Source organism: Netta rufina (assembly GCF_964035555.1).
Source record: "Netta rufina genome assembly, chromosome: 8".
Classification (NCBI taxonomy): Eukaryota; Metazoa; Chordata; class Aves; order Anseriformes; family Anatidae; genus Netta; species Netta rufina.
The window spans coordinates 23,245,420-23,264,983 of record NC_140131.1 but is presented as its reverse complement, the minus strand read 5'-3'; the positions used below and the strand labels follow the sequence as shown (position 1 = coordinate 23,264,983).

The 19,564-nt window shown below is 42.8% G+C and overlaps 1 protein-coding gene across 1 annotated transcript in view; it reads right to left on the bottom strand.

Annotated features, from left to right (window-relative positions):
* TEDC1 (tubulin epsilon and delta complex 1) overlaps nucleotides 1-19,564 on the bottom strand; it is a 68,495-nt gene that overhangs the window by 48,025 nt on the left and 906 nt on the right. The window contains exons 3-4 of the mRNA XM_084291100.1: nucleotides 13,358-13,560; nucleotides 2,226-2,396 (exon numbers count right to left, since the gene is read on the bottom strand). Coding sequence (XP_084147226.1) covers nucleotides 2,226-2,396; nucleotides 13,358-13,560 — 374 coding nt within the window. The remainder of the gene's footprint in view (nucleotides 1-2,225; nucleotides 2,397-13,357; nucleotides 13,561-19,564) is intronic.

The following is a 19,564-nucleotide window of genomic DNA, read 5'->3' as shown; positions in this document are numbered from 1 at the left end:
GCAAAAACCATAGCTCATGATCAGCAGTAAATAAGACTGTTTCACAGCTGAGATACATAACCTGATAAGTTATTAAACAGAGTAAAAGCCATAATTATCATTTTGTAGAGAAAGCCCTCCACATCTGTCAGTGTAATTAAAAATCATAACACTCATTAGCCTTTCGCATACCATGTTTGTGGTTTCTATGAGAAAAGCAACAGCTCATACAGGTCATATTGGATCAGCTCAGTCCTGTAACAAAGCAGAGTAGCTTAAAAGTTTTAAAACTAAGTTAATGCAAAAACAAAAGTTTTCTATAAAGAATCAGAAAATATCAATTGTTGTTTATGCAGCTGTTAAATTGTACACGTTATGTTTTGCGGTACCATGAGACTTAACATTAATGTGGCACTGTAATGAAATCCCTTCCAGCCACTTTTGCCTTTCAATTTTTCTGCTTTTAATTCAGACTAAAACATAAATCAGAGCCCTGCAATTTATTACAGCTCTGACAGAACTCCCACAGTCACACATACATACCTCACTGTGCATAGTATCGGTGTGTGATCACCACTGGAGGAGCTGGACTCCAGTCCATCCTCGGGTGGAGAACTGCATCATATTTAACCTGTCTCCTATGTTCTTGACTGCATCAGTCCTAACATTAACATTTTCCCTCAGGTAGCCAGAGGGGGAAAAGAGCCCAGGTTTATTTAAAAGGACAGTCCCCATAGGAGGTCATCATGTCCTCTGTCAACAATTAAGCAGTGTTGCCTAATCAGCACCTCTTCCTTTCGGCGCCCGATCTGGACCATGAGAGAGTGTCTGTTCTCGAGGCCCCTGGTTTGACCTGCTCTTAATTCTTTCTTGCTCTCATTAACTGCAAGCTGAGGTAGTGAGACTGCCTAATGATTTGTTACTGCCACCTCCTAGCTCAGTCAGAGCACTGATGATGAGTTACGGAGATATTTGCCTCACCTACCATAAAAATCAGCGTACCCAAAATAGAGGTAGCTTTTCAAGGGGAGGAGATACCAATCATTTCATTTGAGCTTTACATCATTAAGGCATCTCTCCCAACAGCATCACCATCCTGTAATCTCAGCGCAAAAGCCGAGGATTGCACCTGCACTTAAAGTGAATTGCTATCTTCCTTTCCAGCTCAGGAAAGCACATTCACTGTGGGCAACAAGAAGCAAAAGGTTACTTTAGATGCTGCACACACAGCACCTGATCTTTCCCTTGGGCTGTCAATCAGACATCTTCCCCAGCAATCAATTCATGTAAAGAACAAAATGTAACCTCATTACAGTTTTCAGCCTTGCTCTGTCACATGCGGGATTAAAGCCAAGAAGGCATCTTCATTCAAAAGCCTCTTGTTCTGATTCTGACGACTTTCTGATGTGCCTTCTTTGAGGAGAAGTTTCTTAAACCTGTTCTTAGCCTCAGAAAGATTCTCTATGAAGCTTCTGGGTACAACACCAAGCTGATCCATACAATTACCTGAAGAGATGTGAATGCAGAAGGTGGGGGATAAAAGAAAACACCACTGAATAACTTTTAGGAGTATTTTTATTTATTTATTTTAACTTGTCTCAGCAGTAGCCACTGCTGTCAACTTTGGGCCTACAGGTTGTTTCTATGCTAAGCAGACATGGTGCTCCCAGATAGCTGCATTTCTCACGTGGTCACATAAACATTGTTCATGAAGCGGAACGAAACTGGAATCTCAGCGATGCAGAGTGCTATTCTATCCCGATTTTACAAGCAGGTAGGTTTTTTGGGTTCTGTTCGGATGCACCCTAGTACTGCAGAAGGGGAATCTGCATTTTGTTTTGCTGCTATGACTTTCAACACCTATGCTCAACATTTTGAATGCACTCTTGTTATAAACTAACATCCAGAGTCACAGCTTGGCTCTGGGAGCCAAATGCTCTGTCATGCTTCTAGCAGGCGTTTTCTGAGAAACACAGAGACAGCTTACCTGGTCGCAGAAGTGACTAACACGCTAACCTGGAAGGGAAACTTTTATACAACTATAACCTTATGAACACAGTCCGTGCTTTATTTTCTCATTGTTCTGCCCCACTGGGGAAAGGTGAGGGTATTTATATTTAGAGTAATTCACTTTTATCTAGAGAAAATGCCGAACTAGCAACCAAGAATAATTTATACATGTAGCACTAGCTGACGAGGCTTTTAAATAATAAACAGTGCCACAGCAGGTTACAGGAATCATTTACCTTATGTAAAAGTTTGCATTGCTCTTGGTGCTGAGCATGCAAACTCCGCCACTGGAACCTCAGCTTCCCATTTAGCCACTGAAGGTATCGAACGTCAACTCTGTCTTCTGGCCCATATTCAGGTGCTATTTCAGTTGTACCCTGCTCGCTCTGAGACAGATCGTCTTCACACTGAAAGCAGAAGAGAACACCAAAATATTTTAAGATAGCTTCAACATTTTCAAATCAATCAGTAGTGAAGAGCATACAACACAAATGGGGCAAAGAGGAAAAAAAAATTCCCCAAACTCCAGCAGGCAGAGAGCAATTACAATCTTCTAGAAAACAGGACTGGGAACAGCCTAAAGGAATGCTGAAGTCTGGAATCAGCATCAGCTTCTCAGCTAAAACGTGGTGAGCTGTTTCCTCTCTTGTCCTTCATTTTCTATACCCAGGAAGACACAAAGAGAGATTCTGAAATACTCGGCATAATTTTCCTTCCGCTGCAGCCAATAAATAAGCAAACAATCCAACCACCTTCACCTTCTGGATGCAATTTCTCCTTGGCTAATGGTACAAAGCAAGACATTTCTGTCATATTGCCTTCCCAAGGAACACGAAAGGAATTCCAGCTCCCCCAGACTTGCACAAGGAGATTTACAAACAGACCTCCTTCTCCATTTTCAGCTAAGACTGCAGATTGCAAATGAGTACAAGAGGAACACATGGGCTGGCCCACTTCTGATGTCAGGAACACCACTTAAAGGTGGATCTGTCAACTTCATCCAGCCTGAAGGAAGTACATACAGTAAGCAATCCATAATTCTACAGCATGTAAGTAGAAATAACACAAAACTGCAAGGGCCCAGAGGTTCAGAACTGGCATTCTCCAGCTAAGAAAGTGTCTCCCAGTTGGATTCAACACATTCTTTGAAGTAGAAACTCAAGAAGTCTACTTGAAATATGACTGTTTTCAAGAAAACACTTGAGCAGATATTTGTACCCATAGACCTCAACGGTATTTAAACATATGTGCTTCCCTGCTTCGCAGACTTTCACCTTCAATAAAATCTTATCGAGATTCAGCTGGCAGGCAAAGCTGCTTCCAATTTGGATCCGCAACTAAAAATGCAAACTGCAAAAATGCAGAAATAAGGCAGTTTCAATCTTGCCTTAAACGCAGGTTTCAGAAGGTGTGCATCTGTAACGGTGATCAAATAACCCCTAATACCTGTTTTAACCTATTGCCTCAGTTGACAATGCCTCTAACACAATGAGTGTTCCCATTATTTATAAGCACAAAAATGCTGGTCTGGTCACATAACAAAACGCATCGAGATTTGTTCCCTTCGTTCTATGGCTCAGATAAACACGTGCTATAAATCACAGCAGCACAGGGTTCATAAAGGGCTTTTCCTTTTAAAGGCACAGATTTGTCTTGAGGAAAAAAAAAAAAAAAAGAAGCAAGGAAAAGACCACCTCCTTTGCAGCAAGCGTAATGTCACTCCTTTTCCTCAGATGCTGTCAGCTTTTAGCACCAAAAACCAAAAAGCACTGAGCTGTGGAGCACTGCAGGCCTTGCTACAGCACCTGCACAGTGCAGATCACCTTGCCACCATCAGGTGAGGTTTGTGGACTATGAAATCATACAGATATGCTTACTGGGTTGGCCCTAAACACTACCCAAGCAGCTGGGTATTAGTACATCAGAGAAAACACACGTGTAAAGAACACTAAAACACTGCAAATAAGCAGCCAGCAAGCCACAGGGCCAAAGACAGAGCTCAGCACGTGACTCTGCCCTGCTCTCATAGCTGGGATTCCCAGACTGAAATATGCATTTCCCATCAATTACAGTTCAACTCCAACTCCCCTGGATTAGAGGCTTGAGAATAGCACAACTACTGCTCTCCTGGGGATTCGTTTAAGGAAGGAATGGCATTAGACTCAATTGCTTTGGCAGTAAAATGACAAACACCATGCAGAGCTAATTTTATAGTAGCAATCTGCCTTATTAATATTAAAATAAGCCAGCCAGCCAATGCATTTTTAACAGAAACTCTATTATTTATTCCACAAACCGCGCAAAAAATTTCCTTTTGCTATGAAATACTTAGCCTGTCATAAAGGTAAACAAGGTTAAAAAAAAAAGTCTTGCATATTATACTGTGACCTCAATTTCCAGAGCCATCTCCACAATCTAAAACTATTTACTGCTCTCCCAGTGCGAGAAAAATCACTAAAATACCAACCCAAGCTAGAGTCCTTGGTTCAAATATCACTGTGAATTTATCTAATCTATGCGGTAATTTGGGTGCACACCTGCGGTTACTTCTGATTTACACAAGTGCCTATTATTTAGGCAAAGCCACAACAAGGCAGGCACCCAGCGCTCTCAACAGCCTCCCCTCACTTGGATGCTCCACACCAGCTCCAGCAGAGACAGCTCCAGAGCCACTTACCAGAAGAGCTTTTTGCTTAGAAACTTTGCTGTAATTAACGTTTCTCTGATTCTATTTCAGACTCCAGCTACAGAACAGTGCCACAGGCTTGCAGGACAAATGCCACCTTATCACGTGTTGACACCGTGGTACAGTGCTGGATTTTTGTCCCATTACACTGTCGATATCGCAGCAAACTGGATAACGTAGACTCACCAGGGCACCTGTGATCAGCACAACTGTTAAGCAGCAGCTCGCATGAAGCCTCTCCATTTCACTCCCACTGCCTCACCCCAACAAACTTTTCTGCCCTAAACGTTCACGGTACTGCTATAAGAAGATCTCAATGTCTATTTACTAGCAAACTTGGAAAACCCAGCACAGGCCTGATGACAGCACCACGTATATATTCACCCAAGTTCTCTTCCAGCCCCTTCCTGAACTCCCAACCTGCCCACACTTACCCACACCTTAAACCCAGGCCTCCTGTGGAGAAAGATGCAGGCAAATAACCAGCTAAGCCCCGTAATAAGTGCATGCTCCAGAACAGAGCAGAGCACCAGCCCAAGGAAGGCAGCTTACAAGCTACAAAACCTACCCAAGCTCATTAAATCAACTCTGGTTTACTCAGAGCTAAGAGCATGTGTTTAAAATCACTGCAAAGCACCCTAGAATTTAGTCTCTGACACAAGTTTTGCCCTCAGCATTCCTTCCCAGGCTATTTCAAGCCCAGTTGTTATGAAAAAAGATACCAGAGCATTCTCAAAACACTCGAATACACTTGTGGCTAGACAATGCAAAAAGAGTTAACACGGCCCTCGTGGGGCACTCTGTGCTGGGAAGTCGGATTCACAAAACACTGAGAAAAGCCACCAGATATAGAAGTACTTAGAAGAAAAGAATAAGGGGTGTGAGAAGGAAGGGTGTGAAAAAAGACACAGGAACATATCAATTTAATTCCTATTCTATATATCCAAGCAAACAACTTTTATGCCAACTTGCTCAGAGAAAGTAAAGATTATGAAGTTTCAACTTATGGCAGAAATAAAGCCCTCCTCGCTGGTTTGAAATACAAAGCAACTCCGTGTTATTGGAAATGAAAGAGCAATTTCACCCGCAGCGGATGAAGATAAATTAAACAAGCACTTTGTCATATAAATAGTTCATCAAAGAACAACATAAGCATAAATGCGTTAGCAGAAATTGAGAAGGGAACATTTTCTGCACGGCTTGTTCCCTTTGAGATATGAGCATTTTAGGGACCTGGTACGGGGCTGACCTTGGTCTGTTCATACCCTTTGAATAAACTCAACTCCAAAAATTGATTTAAAGTAAAATCCCTTCCAGATTCAGGGGAAATCTTGAGGGGAAAAAAAAAAAAAAAGCACAAATAGTACTTCAAAGAAAACCCTGTATTGGGCAACTTACTTAAACTTCTACAGCTTCCCAACTCACAGAGAGCTCTTAATGCTTACACATTCTTACATGAATGCAGCTACCATGCAGAACAAACACCACGCTGCCTTATTTTGCCCTGCACACTCGATGGAAGTGCAGAGGCCTGTGCTGCCTGCATTGCTGTGAAACAAGGCTTCGGCAGGGCCAGCTCCCTGAGAGATGCTCTTCTGCAACGATGAGCTGCCATCTGTTGGTAAGCGAAGGACCACAGCAGGCTCTGGTTCATCCCCTGCTCACTGTAGCTTCTCCCCGTGATGCATCCAAATCCCTCCAAGGACCAGCTCTCTGCTTCTGTATCTGGACGGCCACCAAACCGCTTGCTGCTCTTCCCGTGGCGAAGCAGCTCTGCTGGAACCTGCTTAACCCAGGGATGTATGCACCGAGCTTAATCCCCAGCTGACAGCAACCCTCGAGCACAGCAGCACAAAGCAGCAGCCTGTTAAACCCTCTAATGAGTGCTCCCACCCTCGTGCTCACTTCCACCCAAATTAATCCGTGCCTAGACACAAACTATTTACTCACGGGTGCTGCTCAAATCCTAGCTACCCTGTGCGTGCAGCCTCGCATCCCGGCGGTGGGAAGACGTGTGTCTATATCGCTCGCTGCAGGACTCGGGAGAGACAAAACAATCACATAAATCAGAGCAATAAAGTGCTTATGCAAGCTTTTACTGAGAGCTCATTCCGAGCTGCTCGTAATTCACACAATGGTTTTCATTTGACATAACATATGTTAATCAATGTAATTACATATCTTTAAATAGGGGAGAGGTGTTTGTTTTTTTTTAATTAAACGCCATAGCCAGAAGTACCAGAGCATCAGACCCACCTTCCTGATACAGCCCTATATCTACCTGTGGGAGGGAAAACATGAAAAGGAACAATTCAAATACATGGATGCGAAAGGGGCAACACTATTTTCATTAACAGCTCCATCAACATTAATTGGATTTCCTCCTAGACAAGGCAGGATGCAGATAGCTGTGTGCATGAGGAGACAGGGATGGTGTAAGAAACCTCTCCCACGGGATGCACGCAGCAATTAGATACCCAGATATCCACAAACAGATGTGCTCACAAAGTAGAAGCGATACAAATGACTGCTTTATGTATTCAGACAACACACAGAAGCCAAATTACTGAACTAAACACCTGGTAAGGCAGCCCTAACCCACAGAGTCCCACGTTCTGCAGGGCTCAGTGAATGCAATACAGATAACGCCTTGCACTGCGCTTCTGCCTGAGGCTTTCTTTCCAAGTCCGTGCTTTCCTGAGGAAGAAGTGCTTTCCTTCAAAAGATCTTGCAGTGAGAGTTAACCCTTCTCACAGAAGTGGGACACCAGAAGTAGAGAGTGTTCCCATTTAAATCAAAAGGGCAAAGATAACCAGAAGGTACCAAAAGGTGCTGCCTGCTCCCCGCCACTGGAGGGCAGGAGAGACACCGAATAATTTTAATATCACTTGGCTTCCCCAGCACCCATTTTAGCAAAGGACACAGTACCAGCATCACCATGGCAAGGCTTCCCATGAGCACATCAGTCCTCATCTTCCTCTCAGCCTGTGAAAGCTCGAGGGGCTCTCAAAAAAAAAGCTTACGAGCACATTCACTGTGTCAAACAAAAATAAGTGTTGCTAACCATGAATTTTCCACTAGTCTCTAGCAAAAGTTAGGGGAGACAAATTCTGCAGAAGAAACTTTAGGGATCCTGTGCCCTCTATTGAGCTTTCCAGGTCTTTAAAAATAGTGTACATTAACAGCTACTATAATAGAGCAACAGTAGTAGGAACAAGATAAATTGTGAGAGTTAGAGTAAGACAGGAGGTCAAACAGAACAGAAGCGTAAGCAAAGGGAATAGGGGAGGCAAATCAAAAAATGAGAGCTGACAGGCTAATATAGCCCGTGAAAACATGGAAAGCAATTATGCTTCCAAGTCAGAATCAATAGGTTAATAAGATTCCCTCCTTTTCTCCACGCTGTAATAGGTTAAAAGGGAAAAAAACAGAAAACTGCTGTTTTCTGACAGTAGTGTCAAAGGTGTCCTGGTTCTGTACTGGGGTGGGTGGTAACGTCAAGCTGGGCTGCTACGTTCACACTTCCATCTAGCAGTGTGGTTTATGGAGCAGCAGGGCCAGGCGAGACTTCTGGAAAAAAAAAGGCATCCTGACAGTAAGATTAGAAATCAGGCAGAAGTCTCACACTATATTGGAAATAGCCAGCGAGCCAAGCTAGGCTGTGACAAACAAGAGATTAATCAAATTGCAAACCCAAGAGTCAGAAGGCACATTTAGTTTCATTTCCCCCCACACGAGAAGTAATGAAACCGAGTTCACTTTGGCATGCTAGCGAGACACCCATGAATTCCAAGTACACCAGCCATAACAGCTCTATTTGTTGATTACCACGAATTCACAAAAGGGGAGGGGAGTCCAATTTCACACAGAGGGCAAGAAGCAGGCAGAGGGAATTACTGGAACCAAGAACAAGTGTTTGTACAACATAGCTTGGTGATAATGAGGGAAATAACATCATTACCCTCATCTGAAAACTCCACAGCCTCCACACATAATTAAATTATTGGGCACATAGATTAATTTCAGCTGTAGAAATAATACCAGCACAGGCCACATACCTCCACAGGAACAGAAGGAACGCATGCCCACAGAGCACTGCTATTATCTGCACAAGCCATTGCACAGATTTGGATAAAGCTGTGGTATTATCAGTAAAATTTAAAAAGCAAAGCAAAAATAAAATCAGTCAAATGCTGGATATGCTAAAGAGGCAGGTTTATATCAATTATCTGCTTCTTAAAGAGACGGGGAGAGAGAGTGAGAACTCTGCAGGTCTATTTTATAGGTTTAGTGAAGGACAGTTTTGGTGATGAGTGGCAGAGAAAAATAAATGAGCAATTGCACTTCCATTGTTACGGCCTTATACACAGGGTTCAGGCTTCACTGACACAACTAGATGTTTATTTTATTCTATTTTGCCTTCAGCTGTGGGCAGCCAATGCTTCTACCAGATTTCTCTCAAGGTCCTCTCATTCTTTGTCTTCCTTCCTGGGAGAAGATCACGCAGACACTCTGCAAGAGATGTCTGGCACACAGTTTTGGTCAGCGACATGTCAGACTGCAAAACAAACACCTAAATTAGGCACAGAGACTCAGCACAACTAGCAGCATTCCTCCACAGGATGCAAGAACCCTGGTTTCATGGAGGAACCTATAGCTCCCTGCATTAATGGGTTTGATTTGGAGAGAAGTGGTGGTTGCTGCCCAGCCTGGCAGTTGTAGAAGCACTGGATTTGTCTGTGAATTTTCACAACTCAAAACAAATTAAGAAAATCCACCACCAACTGCACAGGCATGAAACCAAGAGGAAGAATCTCCCTGGAAAAGACCATTATCTTGCCAAATTGAGCAGGACTTGTCACAGGTAGTTCTTTATGCAACGCTTTACAGGCTGGTTTTCAGATGTGTCGGTTTTTGGTCTGTTTTTAAACTTTCCCCAGCAGTCTAGGATTTTCATATGGAATCTATGAACAGCACCTGAGAGTATTCCTCATGTATGTGACTACCAAAAGCAACAAAAAATGCCACATCCAACATCTCTGCAGTGCTTATTTGAGACAGAAGTCCACAGGGGCTGTAAAAAGCCTTTCAAGGCAGTGTCCATCAACTAATCACTCATGCTTTAAGGCCATAAAAACAGGTGAGAATGCCCAGGTAGACTTCTATATGTGTTCCTCCAACTCAGACTGCACTCAAGTCTTTACAGGACTGATAGAACTAGGGACTTTTTATCTTCTTATATATTTAAAGGAGTTGACTAATGCGATATTTGAACTTTCACTTACCACCTCTGGTGTCATCAACCTGCTGACAAACCCATAGAGTAAATATAAAATGGACTTGAGCCACAGGTGGAAGGGGCAGCATCTCCCCCAGTCCTGCTAGCTGGTACATCCTGCAGGAGGAACATCACGCCTGGCTCAGCAGAGACAGTGCAGCACTGCCCTTCTAAAAACAGGAGCTGGAGGCCATGTGAGACAAGGTGCCCTGAAGGATTCTCCTAACACATCAAAGCCGTCAGCCCACATAATCATCCCAGGTTACTAACCGTACATGTCCTTACCAATAACTACCCTCAAGATTATTATTTTTTTTAATTATTTCAGACACACTAAGCACTACCTCCTAGCATCCTAACCCTTTCGTCATGCTTTACCTGTTGTTTAGCTTATAATTTTAGAAATAACTTAACTTTTGACTCTGAAGATCTAAGTGCCTGTAAAATTAAGCTTGTTGGATGCCTTCCCGAGCTCAGGATCTTAAAGCTCTGAATCCCTTGCAGCGGCTGAGCTCAATGTCCATCATGTGTCATGAATACCCTTGTCCCTCTATAAATAACTGGCCTGAAATCCTTCAGATGGAAGTGTTCAATTTGCAGGGGGAAAAAAACTGTGTTGCTAAGGAACTGCAGAGAAGAAAAGGCCATAGAGAGGTAATCTGAAATGAAATGAACGGAATTAATTTAATTGGCCCTTGATATGTTGGGTATTTGGCATATTATCAGCAATTTAGCTGCCTGTAAGCTTTGTTTCCAACATAGCCGGAAAGAATAGTCCTCACTGCATCCTTAATTTTGGGATTAGCTGCATTCTCTCCTCTTCATACAAAAGAGCCCGTCCACATCTGTGGATTTACAACAAAATTTTAAAAACAAGCCACATGCACGTCAGCTGAACTACAGCTATGCCTACAGTTCTTGAGGCTCCATGTTTTTAGATGAAGACAAAGGGGAAGGATTTTCTTCACATTTATTCTCTCTAGTAGACCAACAGAGATGTGCTTTCCTGGTAAGTACTGGCTTCCATGCTTTGCTGATTTTGGCAGAGATCTCGGCAGTGCACAGAACCAAATAGTATTTCAAGGATTTTTTGTTTTGCAACATTTTCATTTCAAGAAAATATTTTCAATTGTTTATAATACGTTTTAAAAAGGGCTCCATGTGGTGGAACATTTTTCAGGCTCTTTCTCAGCTGAGAGCTTCAGTTGTTTTAAAAAAAGAAACCGAAATGCTCTTTAAGACCGATCTTTCTCTAGAGAAAATTTTTCTAGTTGTCCTGCCTTTTCCTTCAATTTACTCAAATAGAAGAGAGTTGCAATTGCAGAGACTGCATCTCTGGCATGTTTAGAAATGTCTGTACAATCTGTTACGTATCTTCCAACACTTCGGTTTTAAGTACCAGAAAAGCCTGGTATTTAACATTCAGAGTCAAAATTGCAGCACTTCAGTTGTTCAAGCTGTACTTTAACTTACCAGATATCAGGTCTCAAAGTGACAACCTCACCTTCTTTCCTTCCTTCCTATGATCTTAGGGGGTTAAAACATTGTCTGACCAATGAGCGGGTACCAAGGAAGGTATCCCACGAAGTAACACAACAATAGCTATCACACTTTTGTTCAAACAGGTTTTCCTGAGCAGAATACAAGGAACTGATTCCTTACCATTAGAAGGTGTGTGACCCACCTATCTTCTAGTTCACACCCATCATTATCTCCTGAACTGCGCACTTCTAGATCTTCACTTGCTCAGGTTTTACTGGTCAATTTGATTGGTTTTGTAATTATCAACCAAAAGATAAGGTATCTCCCTGAAAATTCGGTTTAACTGCCTCGTGATATCAAATCTCAAAGCACGCTGTTTACATGTCCTCCACCACTACAACTTATTATTTCTTTCCTTAATAGCAACTGTTTTTATAAGTTTTATTACTTGCAAGTTTTATAATGAAAACACTCTAGGTGAACATCAAAGAATACAATACAACAAGCCTTACATACATACACTAACTCCAACTCCCAGTTTATAAACTTTTTTGTCTGAGCTATCAAAAAAAATCCAGACCTGTAAACACTGTTTTGGACAGTTATTGGAAAAAAAAAAAGAACATGAAATAAGTATGTTTTTGAGAAACACAGGTGTAGCAGATTACAATTGATGCAAAAGGCACAGCAATAAATTGCTTAATGCCTCTCCATGTGGGCATATGAGATAACATTCTTGTACCATAGTTACTTCAGCTTATTTTGGAAAAGGCAAAACTTAGTCCTTCAGAGAAAATAGTCTATCTGCTGCCTTATTTCTTGAATTCATGTTGCTACTACACTTCATTCATCCCTCTTTTGTAATAGAAATTAAGGATCAGAAAAAAAAAATCTCTGCTATCACACAACAAAAAGCAAGAAAAAACAAGAAGCTTAAAGTAAAAGTGTCTTCACGAGTGTGTTTCTCCTAAGGTCTTCAGGTGCCCTTCTCAGCACCAGAGGGCACCACCACTCACACCCAGCACGCCAGGCACCACCTTGCAGCTCTTCTGCTCCCTTTTTTGTGCAGCAGTTGGAGTGTAGTAAGTGTGGTCTGTTTTCCCAAAATACTGCTCGTAAGGTTGTTACAGAAATGACTCTTCCCTTTATATTGTTTTCCGTTTAGCAACCATCTATATAGTAACACGTGCTCTTAAACACACAGGATGGGTTCTAATAGCAGTTATCCTTTATCCATGTTATAACTTGGGCTTGGGGTTTTCTTTTTGCCTTCCCCCACCCCGATCACGTACATTGCAGCTGGAATAGACACACAGCTATCCACACGTTACTTCAGACCAGGCTTTCTGTATGCTAACATCTTTTTACTGATGGAAACACAACTGTATACCTCGTTATTCTCTCAAGGAAACTACAAGGTCATTAGTTACCCCAAGTAACTAATGTCATTAGTCATGTCATTAGTTACCCCAAGATGTTTTGTTTACGTTCTGTTTGCTTTAGGATTACTTGCTTTACCCTGTGCCAACAGACCCAGCATTCATGGCTCATCTGTTTGCCTACTTCCACTTCCATGCCCACAGCCTGGAAGCAGAGATCAGTGACGTGCACTTACCTGCACTCCTCCTAACTGGTCTCATCTATACTGCAAGGAAAAAAAGTAATCACAGCATTCACTCAGGGAGGGGAGTTTGAGAAAGAGAAGGAACCCAGATCACCTGCACACAGAAAGTTTAGGAAGGGAATGAAAACAGGTTCCAGCTGCTGGCCCCTGCAGCTTTTTTACAAAGCTAGAATAAGGCGTTTATTGTTAAGGGCACCACGACACCACACACTGTGCACTACACACTAATGATAACACAGCTTCTGTCACAGAACATTACTTAGGGGTGGACGAGGTGGAAGGACACAAACAGGCTCACCATGCACACGGAGGTTTCATCTCCAGTCCTCACTCTGTTCCGAGCCAAGAGCTGTTCCAAGAGGCTGATTCTGTGCAGCAGCCAGGAAAATGCCAGCAGCAGCTCCCGGCTACCTGCTGAGCCATCGGAGGGGAGCCGATGGAGCTGTGGTCTGCCATAGCCCTGGTACCACAGCGCCGACTTCACAAACCTAATTTGGGTATCTGAAAAGAAGAAAACAATCACGAATAACACACTGTGCTACTCAATGCGTTCACCCATTCAGTTCCAGAAACTGTTGCTCTGAGAATAAGATTTTTAATTTAGCCTAAGGTTAATGGAAAGCAGTGGAGAGCAGGGTTTGGTACTTTATTCGACAACTGAGAAAGTGGTAACAGGTAAGAGATTTCCTTATGCTGTCCCATTCTGACCTACAGAAATTACTGCTAAGGGAAATGAAAAATTCAGAGTTGAGATCAAGGCTTCGTGGAGATTAACAAAAGCAAAAGAGGTAAATAGCCACCCTCGCTTTACCAGGACTCCAATTCACCTATTCATTTTTTATGAGCCACCAAGCATCCCATGAATTAGTAAATACCTCGAGTCACTTGACTCCTGAGCGAAACTGGAATTTAGAGATAGGAGTTTCGCAGCCTGCTGCAAATCTGTAAGCAGCAGTGGGCAGGCAGAGATAACGCAGCACACCACGCTGCATACCAGCCTGCACGGGCTACTTAGTGCTCAGGAACGCTGCAATCCATATTCCTTCACACCAGCAAATTTTACCTGACAGCTACGAGACAGGCGCTACAGAACTGTGAAATACAGATGAAAGAAAGATAAAATTATTATACAAACAGGTTCTGGCCAGGAAGCTTCCGCTCTGTACCAGGTAAAGTCGTCAAAAGTGTAATAAAGAACATAATTAGGGGCCACAACGATAACCAGTATATGCTGGGGAAGAACCAACAGCTGCTGTAGAAGTAAGTCCTGCTGAAAAAGCTGCTGGAGTTCTGCAAAGGCAACACCAAGCGAGTGGTTAAAGATTCAGCTGATGCAGGATATTTAGACTTCCCAGAGGCATTCAACTAGCAGAAAGAAACGAAGCCAGTAGGGTGAGCTTGCACCAACAAGTGACTAGCAGGCAAGAATCAGAGGGTGGGAAGACGCAGTGGTTTCACAAGAGGGCTCTGAGCTAAACCTCTGCTGTCCAACTCAACGTGACAAGGACGATATGAGAGTGACAGAACGATTGGCGCTGACGTGCAATTACTCTGTGGGAAGGAATGCAAGCTGATAAAGAAAAGCCTGGACTCGCTGCGTTCTGTGATTTGAAAACGACAGATAAAATTCCTTTAAAATAATGAAAAATGATGCACACAATGGGAAAAAACAATCACAACTTTTCTGACGTGGCAACAGGCTTGGAACTGACCACCGCAGTCAATTTTGGTCTATACAATTTTCCTGACAATATTACACTCGACCCTCTATATATCCAAAAACAACCAAATGCAAGAAATCTAAAAAGGAACCTAGACAGAACACAGAAGAACATTATCTGTCTATACCCACAATGACCTCATGTCTCAAACTCTCGGTGTTATTTCATTTCTTCAGCCCCAAAAGGACCATGAAAGATTTGGAAAAAGGTAAAAGAAAGGATAAGTAAGATCACAAACCCAGAACAGCTTCATTTTAAGAAATGACCACACAAGCAAAGAAGAGACTGAGAACGAGTATGACAAAACTCTTCAAAGCAAAGCCATGCCCTCTGGTTTGGGAAGCCTACAATGTAGATTAGTGAAGGCTGAAAGATTTAACTCCTGGAAGCATCCCTGTGTACTTGTTCTGTCCTTTGCCCTGGGCATCCATTTTTGATGGCTGTCACTATTGGACAGAGCTGGAAGAACCTTCAGTTTGATCCAGTTGAGGCACTTGTACAAGGTAAGGAGAAAAGCTGCTCTCCTTTCCCAGTGTAATGCTTCAGCATCTTTGTAATGCTCCATGTAAAAGGTACACACACACCAGCGACAAAGCACAAGCCTCAAGCAATCAGGGACTGTCACTGCTGTCCTTAATTAACATACTCATTCATCACATTACATACTCATTTGCCTGCTCCTTGGCCACTTGTGCTAAAAACATCCCTCAGCAGCCCCACGCGCTGTAATCATTCTTTTGTCTAGCATCGACTGCTGAAGCCCAAGAACTACATCACGAAAGACTTCAAAACAAAAATGAGAAAAACAATACTGCTCTCAGAAGGAATTGGTTAATTATAAGAGGCTCTCACAGTAAAAAGAGAGGCCTGATTTGCAAAATGCTAAGGGAGTCTCATCTACTGAAAATAACACAAAGCCAAGACAGAACAAGGAGCTGTAACCTGACTTGTGCTGGTAACCCTACAGGAGCAGGGCACTGCTGCAGCTCTGCTGAGGCTGGAAGGAGCTGGTGGTCACCAGCCATCAAGCTCCTTGTGCTTGGACAAAACAGAGAAGGTGTGTTTGAGATTGAAGAGCACCAGAGTGCTCCCAAAACTGACAAAAAAAACATCAGGAGCATGATTAAGCAGGCAACGTGAGGGCGCAGAGCTACTAAATTTTTGCTGGGCTGGTGTTCTGCAGGGCACAGCTTCTGCACAGATGTGTGACAATTGTTTTTACACCTAGCATGTTTTGGCACCACAGACAAAAAGGAAACCCAAACCTCTAAATGACTGTTTGCTCTTGCTGGAGAACCTGTGAATATTAAAAAACGAGCAGCTTCCCAGCATGATGCTGGGGTGGCAGAGATGCCCAGGGCTTGCTCACAGCCTTGCCATAAACACACACTCCAATCACACGTACAGGAGAGCACTCGGATCTTAAGAGGTTTTATTTTGATCACTACTGAACGTTCTCATATTGGCTGGATTTTCATGCTGCCTTTTTCTTGCACATTTGTCATTTTCAAGAAAGGAACAGCTGGAGCAGGCTCAGGCAGAAACACTCCAAGAGGAAGATCAGTACCTACTTTCCCTCTTTCTCAAGGCACAGAAGTGAGACATGCTGCCATCTGCAGTTCAGGGAGCTCCCTGAGGAATCACCTATCAAAGAGACAGCATAGGGCAAGCCAGGGTTTTGTTTGTTTGTTTTTTCCCCTCTCTTTTTCGTCATTTCCCTCCCCTGGCAGATCACTTGGGACCAGATCCACCAAGGCAGTTTGCCACCTGAATTTCTCTGTTGCTCTGGTTCTTTATCTCCCCTTTTCAGCTCTCTCTCTGCAATAGGATGCCCTCCTACAAGAAGGTATGAGTGGTGTGGGCATCAGGCAGGAATTGTGGGCAAGTGGTCCAGGCATGGATCTGGGACGGGGGCTCAGAGAGTCACAGAGCCTTTCTAGAAAGCCTAAGTGACCTTACAGAAGTCACTCGGTTCTCCCCATCTCCACAACACTCTGCCTTGTAAGGACACAGCCCTGAGGTAAGTGGCAGTGGAGGCTATATAAGTACCAAAGAACAAGATGGATTCTTCCAAAACATGCAGCCAAGAGAGAGCAAAAACATCACGCAGATAAGCAGATAATGCCAGTCACTCGAACACCTTCTCTTTGCCAACATTTTCTTCCAGCGTTTTATTAGGATTAGGCAATCCATATAGAAAGACCCACTCAGGCTTTCCAGCTAATTCCTTTCTGCATGCACGTTATTTATAAGAACATGTTCAGCACATAAAACCAAGCTGTGGATGAACCTCACGGTTCAGTTCTCTTAAAACTGTACTCCAGCTGTGCTCTTCTGCTTTATGACTCCCACAAAATGCCTCAGTGAATCACAAGAAGATTTTCAAATAAGGGTTAGGCATTGGTCTAGCAGGCTAAGAGGGAAAGAAACTAAATCCAGTACAAGAACAGACAGATACGTAACTTCACACACTCAGACAAGAAGCACCTGCAGAGGTAGTGGCTGCTGCAGAAGATAATTTTCCACTTCGTTTGTCAAACAAAAACACATTGCAGCTCCAGACCTCTTTCTTATACTAAAAAAATGGAGTTGCAGCTCCAGAAAAGGAACATCTCCTCCAACTATCAAAATGCACATTGCACTGCTACCTGGTGTGGCGTTAACCAGGTCCCTCGGTCCTCAGCCTCTGTGAAGAAAGAGCAACGTGAAGCCACTAATTGTGACTTGCTTCATCAGTAAAGTCGTGCTCAGAGTGCCACTGCACAGCTTGCTTTGTCTTGAACTCCACTAATGAGAGATCCACTGCTCCGACACGCTGCAGTGGCTGGAGTGCATTAAATGCTTCCCACCACAGTTTAGGATGAGCGATTTGTACTATAGGAAGAAAAAAATTCTTCTGAAATAAGAAACCAAAATATTTGCAGAATCTTATAGCCACTGACTGAAAGACTTCAGCAGGGTTTCTGGGTTATTTTTGCAAGAATGCAATGCTTTAAAACATCGATCTGTGGGGATTTTCTTCTACGTGATTTTTCAAATATTTTAGGTTTTGCCAGTGGGGCTGTAAAATGTATCACTCATTTAAAAAACATAATGCAGAACGTTTTTCTAAACAGCCTCACATTACACCAATAAAAAGGGAATGACCATTCAAAGCAAATCTTAATCTTCTCTAAAACTCATTTATGTAACAGAACAGAAACTAACAAAAGCTATTATCTTGAAACAGAAATACACCCTGGGAGTGCAACTTGGAAAGCCACTTTAAAAGGGTTTCCCAAATTAAAGGAACAATTTTTACGTGAAAATCTGTCCTTTTCCATGAGGCTAAATCTGCAAGAGCATTCTGTCCTTACAACGCGCTGCTTTATCCTAGCATCTCATGAGCACAAGTGGCCCAACATCTTACACCCTGTCCTTGAAACACAGGCCTCGCTTTACAGAGTAAAGAAAAGAACCACTGTGGCCCTGGCAACATGCACAGACTACAGACCAAAACTTTAACAAGTTTGCCAAACTTCGGAAAAAACTTTTGTCCTAAAAAAAAGTAAGGTTTTTGTTTGAAAAAAAAAACAAGCACAAGACCATTTGAATGTGGCTTCTTTTCCAAAAAGCTGTTCCAATGGCTATGCACACAACAACCCTCGTACTGGGTTCAAAGCCTTCCTCTGGGATATAGCAAGTGCTTGTGCTGGTTTTTAGCTAAGATAATTAAAAGGTTGTACAAAACCAGCAAAGAAAGGCAAGCCTGTTCCAGGGACTAAAGCTCTAGACTTGAATTAGAGGAATCTGTTTCAATTCCTTGCTGTTCTACAGGGTCCCGTACAGAGCTGAGAAAATTATTTAGTCCTTAATGAAGTGGAAAACTTGGTCTTTCCATGAAATAAATGCACGAAAGACCACAATTGCTCCAAAGGTGGGACAGACAGTGAAATATTGATCCTATTCACAGCAGGCAACTCACTCACCTGACAATCTACCAGCAACAACTGGGTTTGCTCTCTCTGGAGCCAGCAACCTGCCACACGCATCCAGGAATCCTGTCTCCAAATGCTGCTAGCTATTAGTACGGGAGCAGCCAGGATTCAAAGAGATTGCAACCTCACAAAGCTGCTGTGGACAGCCAATAAATTGACTTACCAAACAGTCGCACACAGCAGACTGCGGATGAGCAGAAAATGAAGGACAGCTGAATGAAAAGTAGCAGTCCTGTCTGTAAGAGAACCATGCCAATTCCCTGCTGAGCTACCAGTAAAACCACACAGGTGCTGCCCCACATTCCTTGAAACGTATCAACTACAATGCTCTGCCTTTTTTTTTTTTTTTTAATAGAATGTTTCCAGAGACATCAGTTTCCCAGTTCTTCAGGGGCTTAAACATTTTTTTTTTCTTTCAGCTTTTGTGGACTGATTTTAAGCGGTTTTGGTGTGAGGAGACCTCTGTCCATCAAAGATGATCCTTTCCTCCTGCACTGAAAGGGCTCTGAATCCTGGAGTGGAGAGGGAAACCTGAAGAGTAGTGTCAAATTTGGAACGGCACGTATTTAAGAAATAATTAGTGCTCTATCGCTGTGAGAAGCCAGCCTTTATACAGCTTCTCTCTGCAGTAGAGGCCCCATCCAGAGATATTTATGGTCCCTCTAAAACACTCATATGCATTTTTATTTTGTTGTTTTGTCTAGAACTTCATTCTATAACACTGTCTTCATGGTTCATATGTTAAAATTCATTGCCCTGACATAGGACTTGATAGTAAATTAACCATAATATCATGTATCACATGCA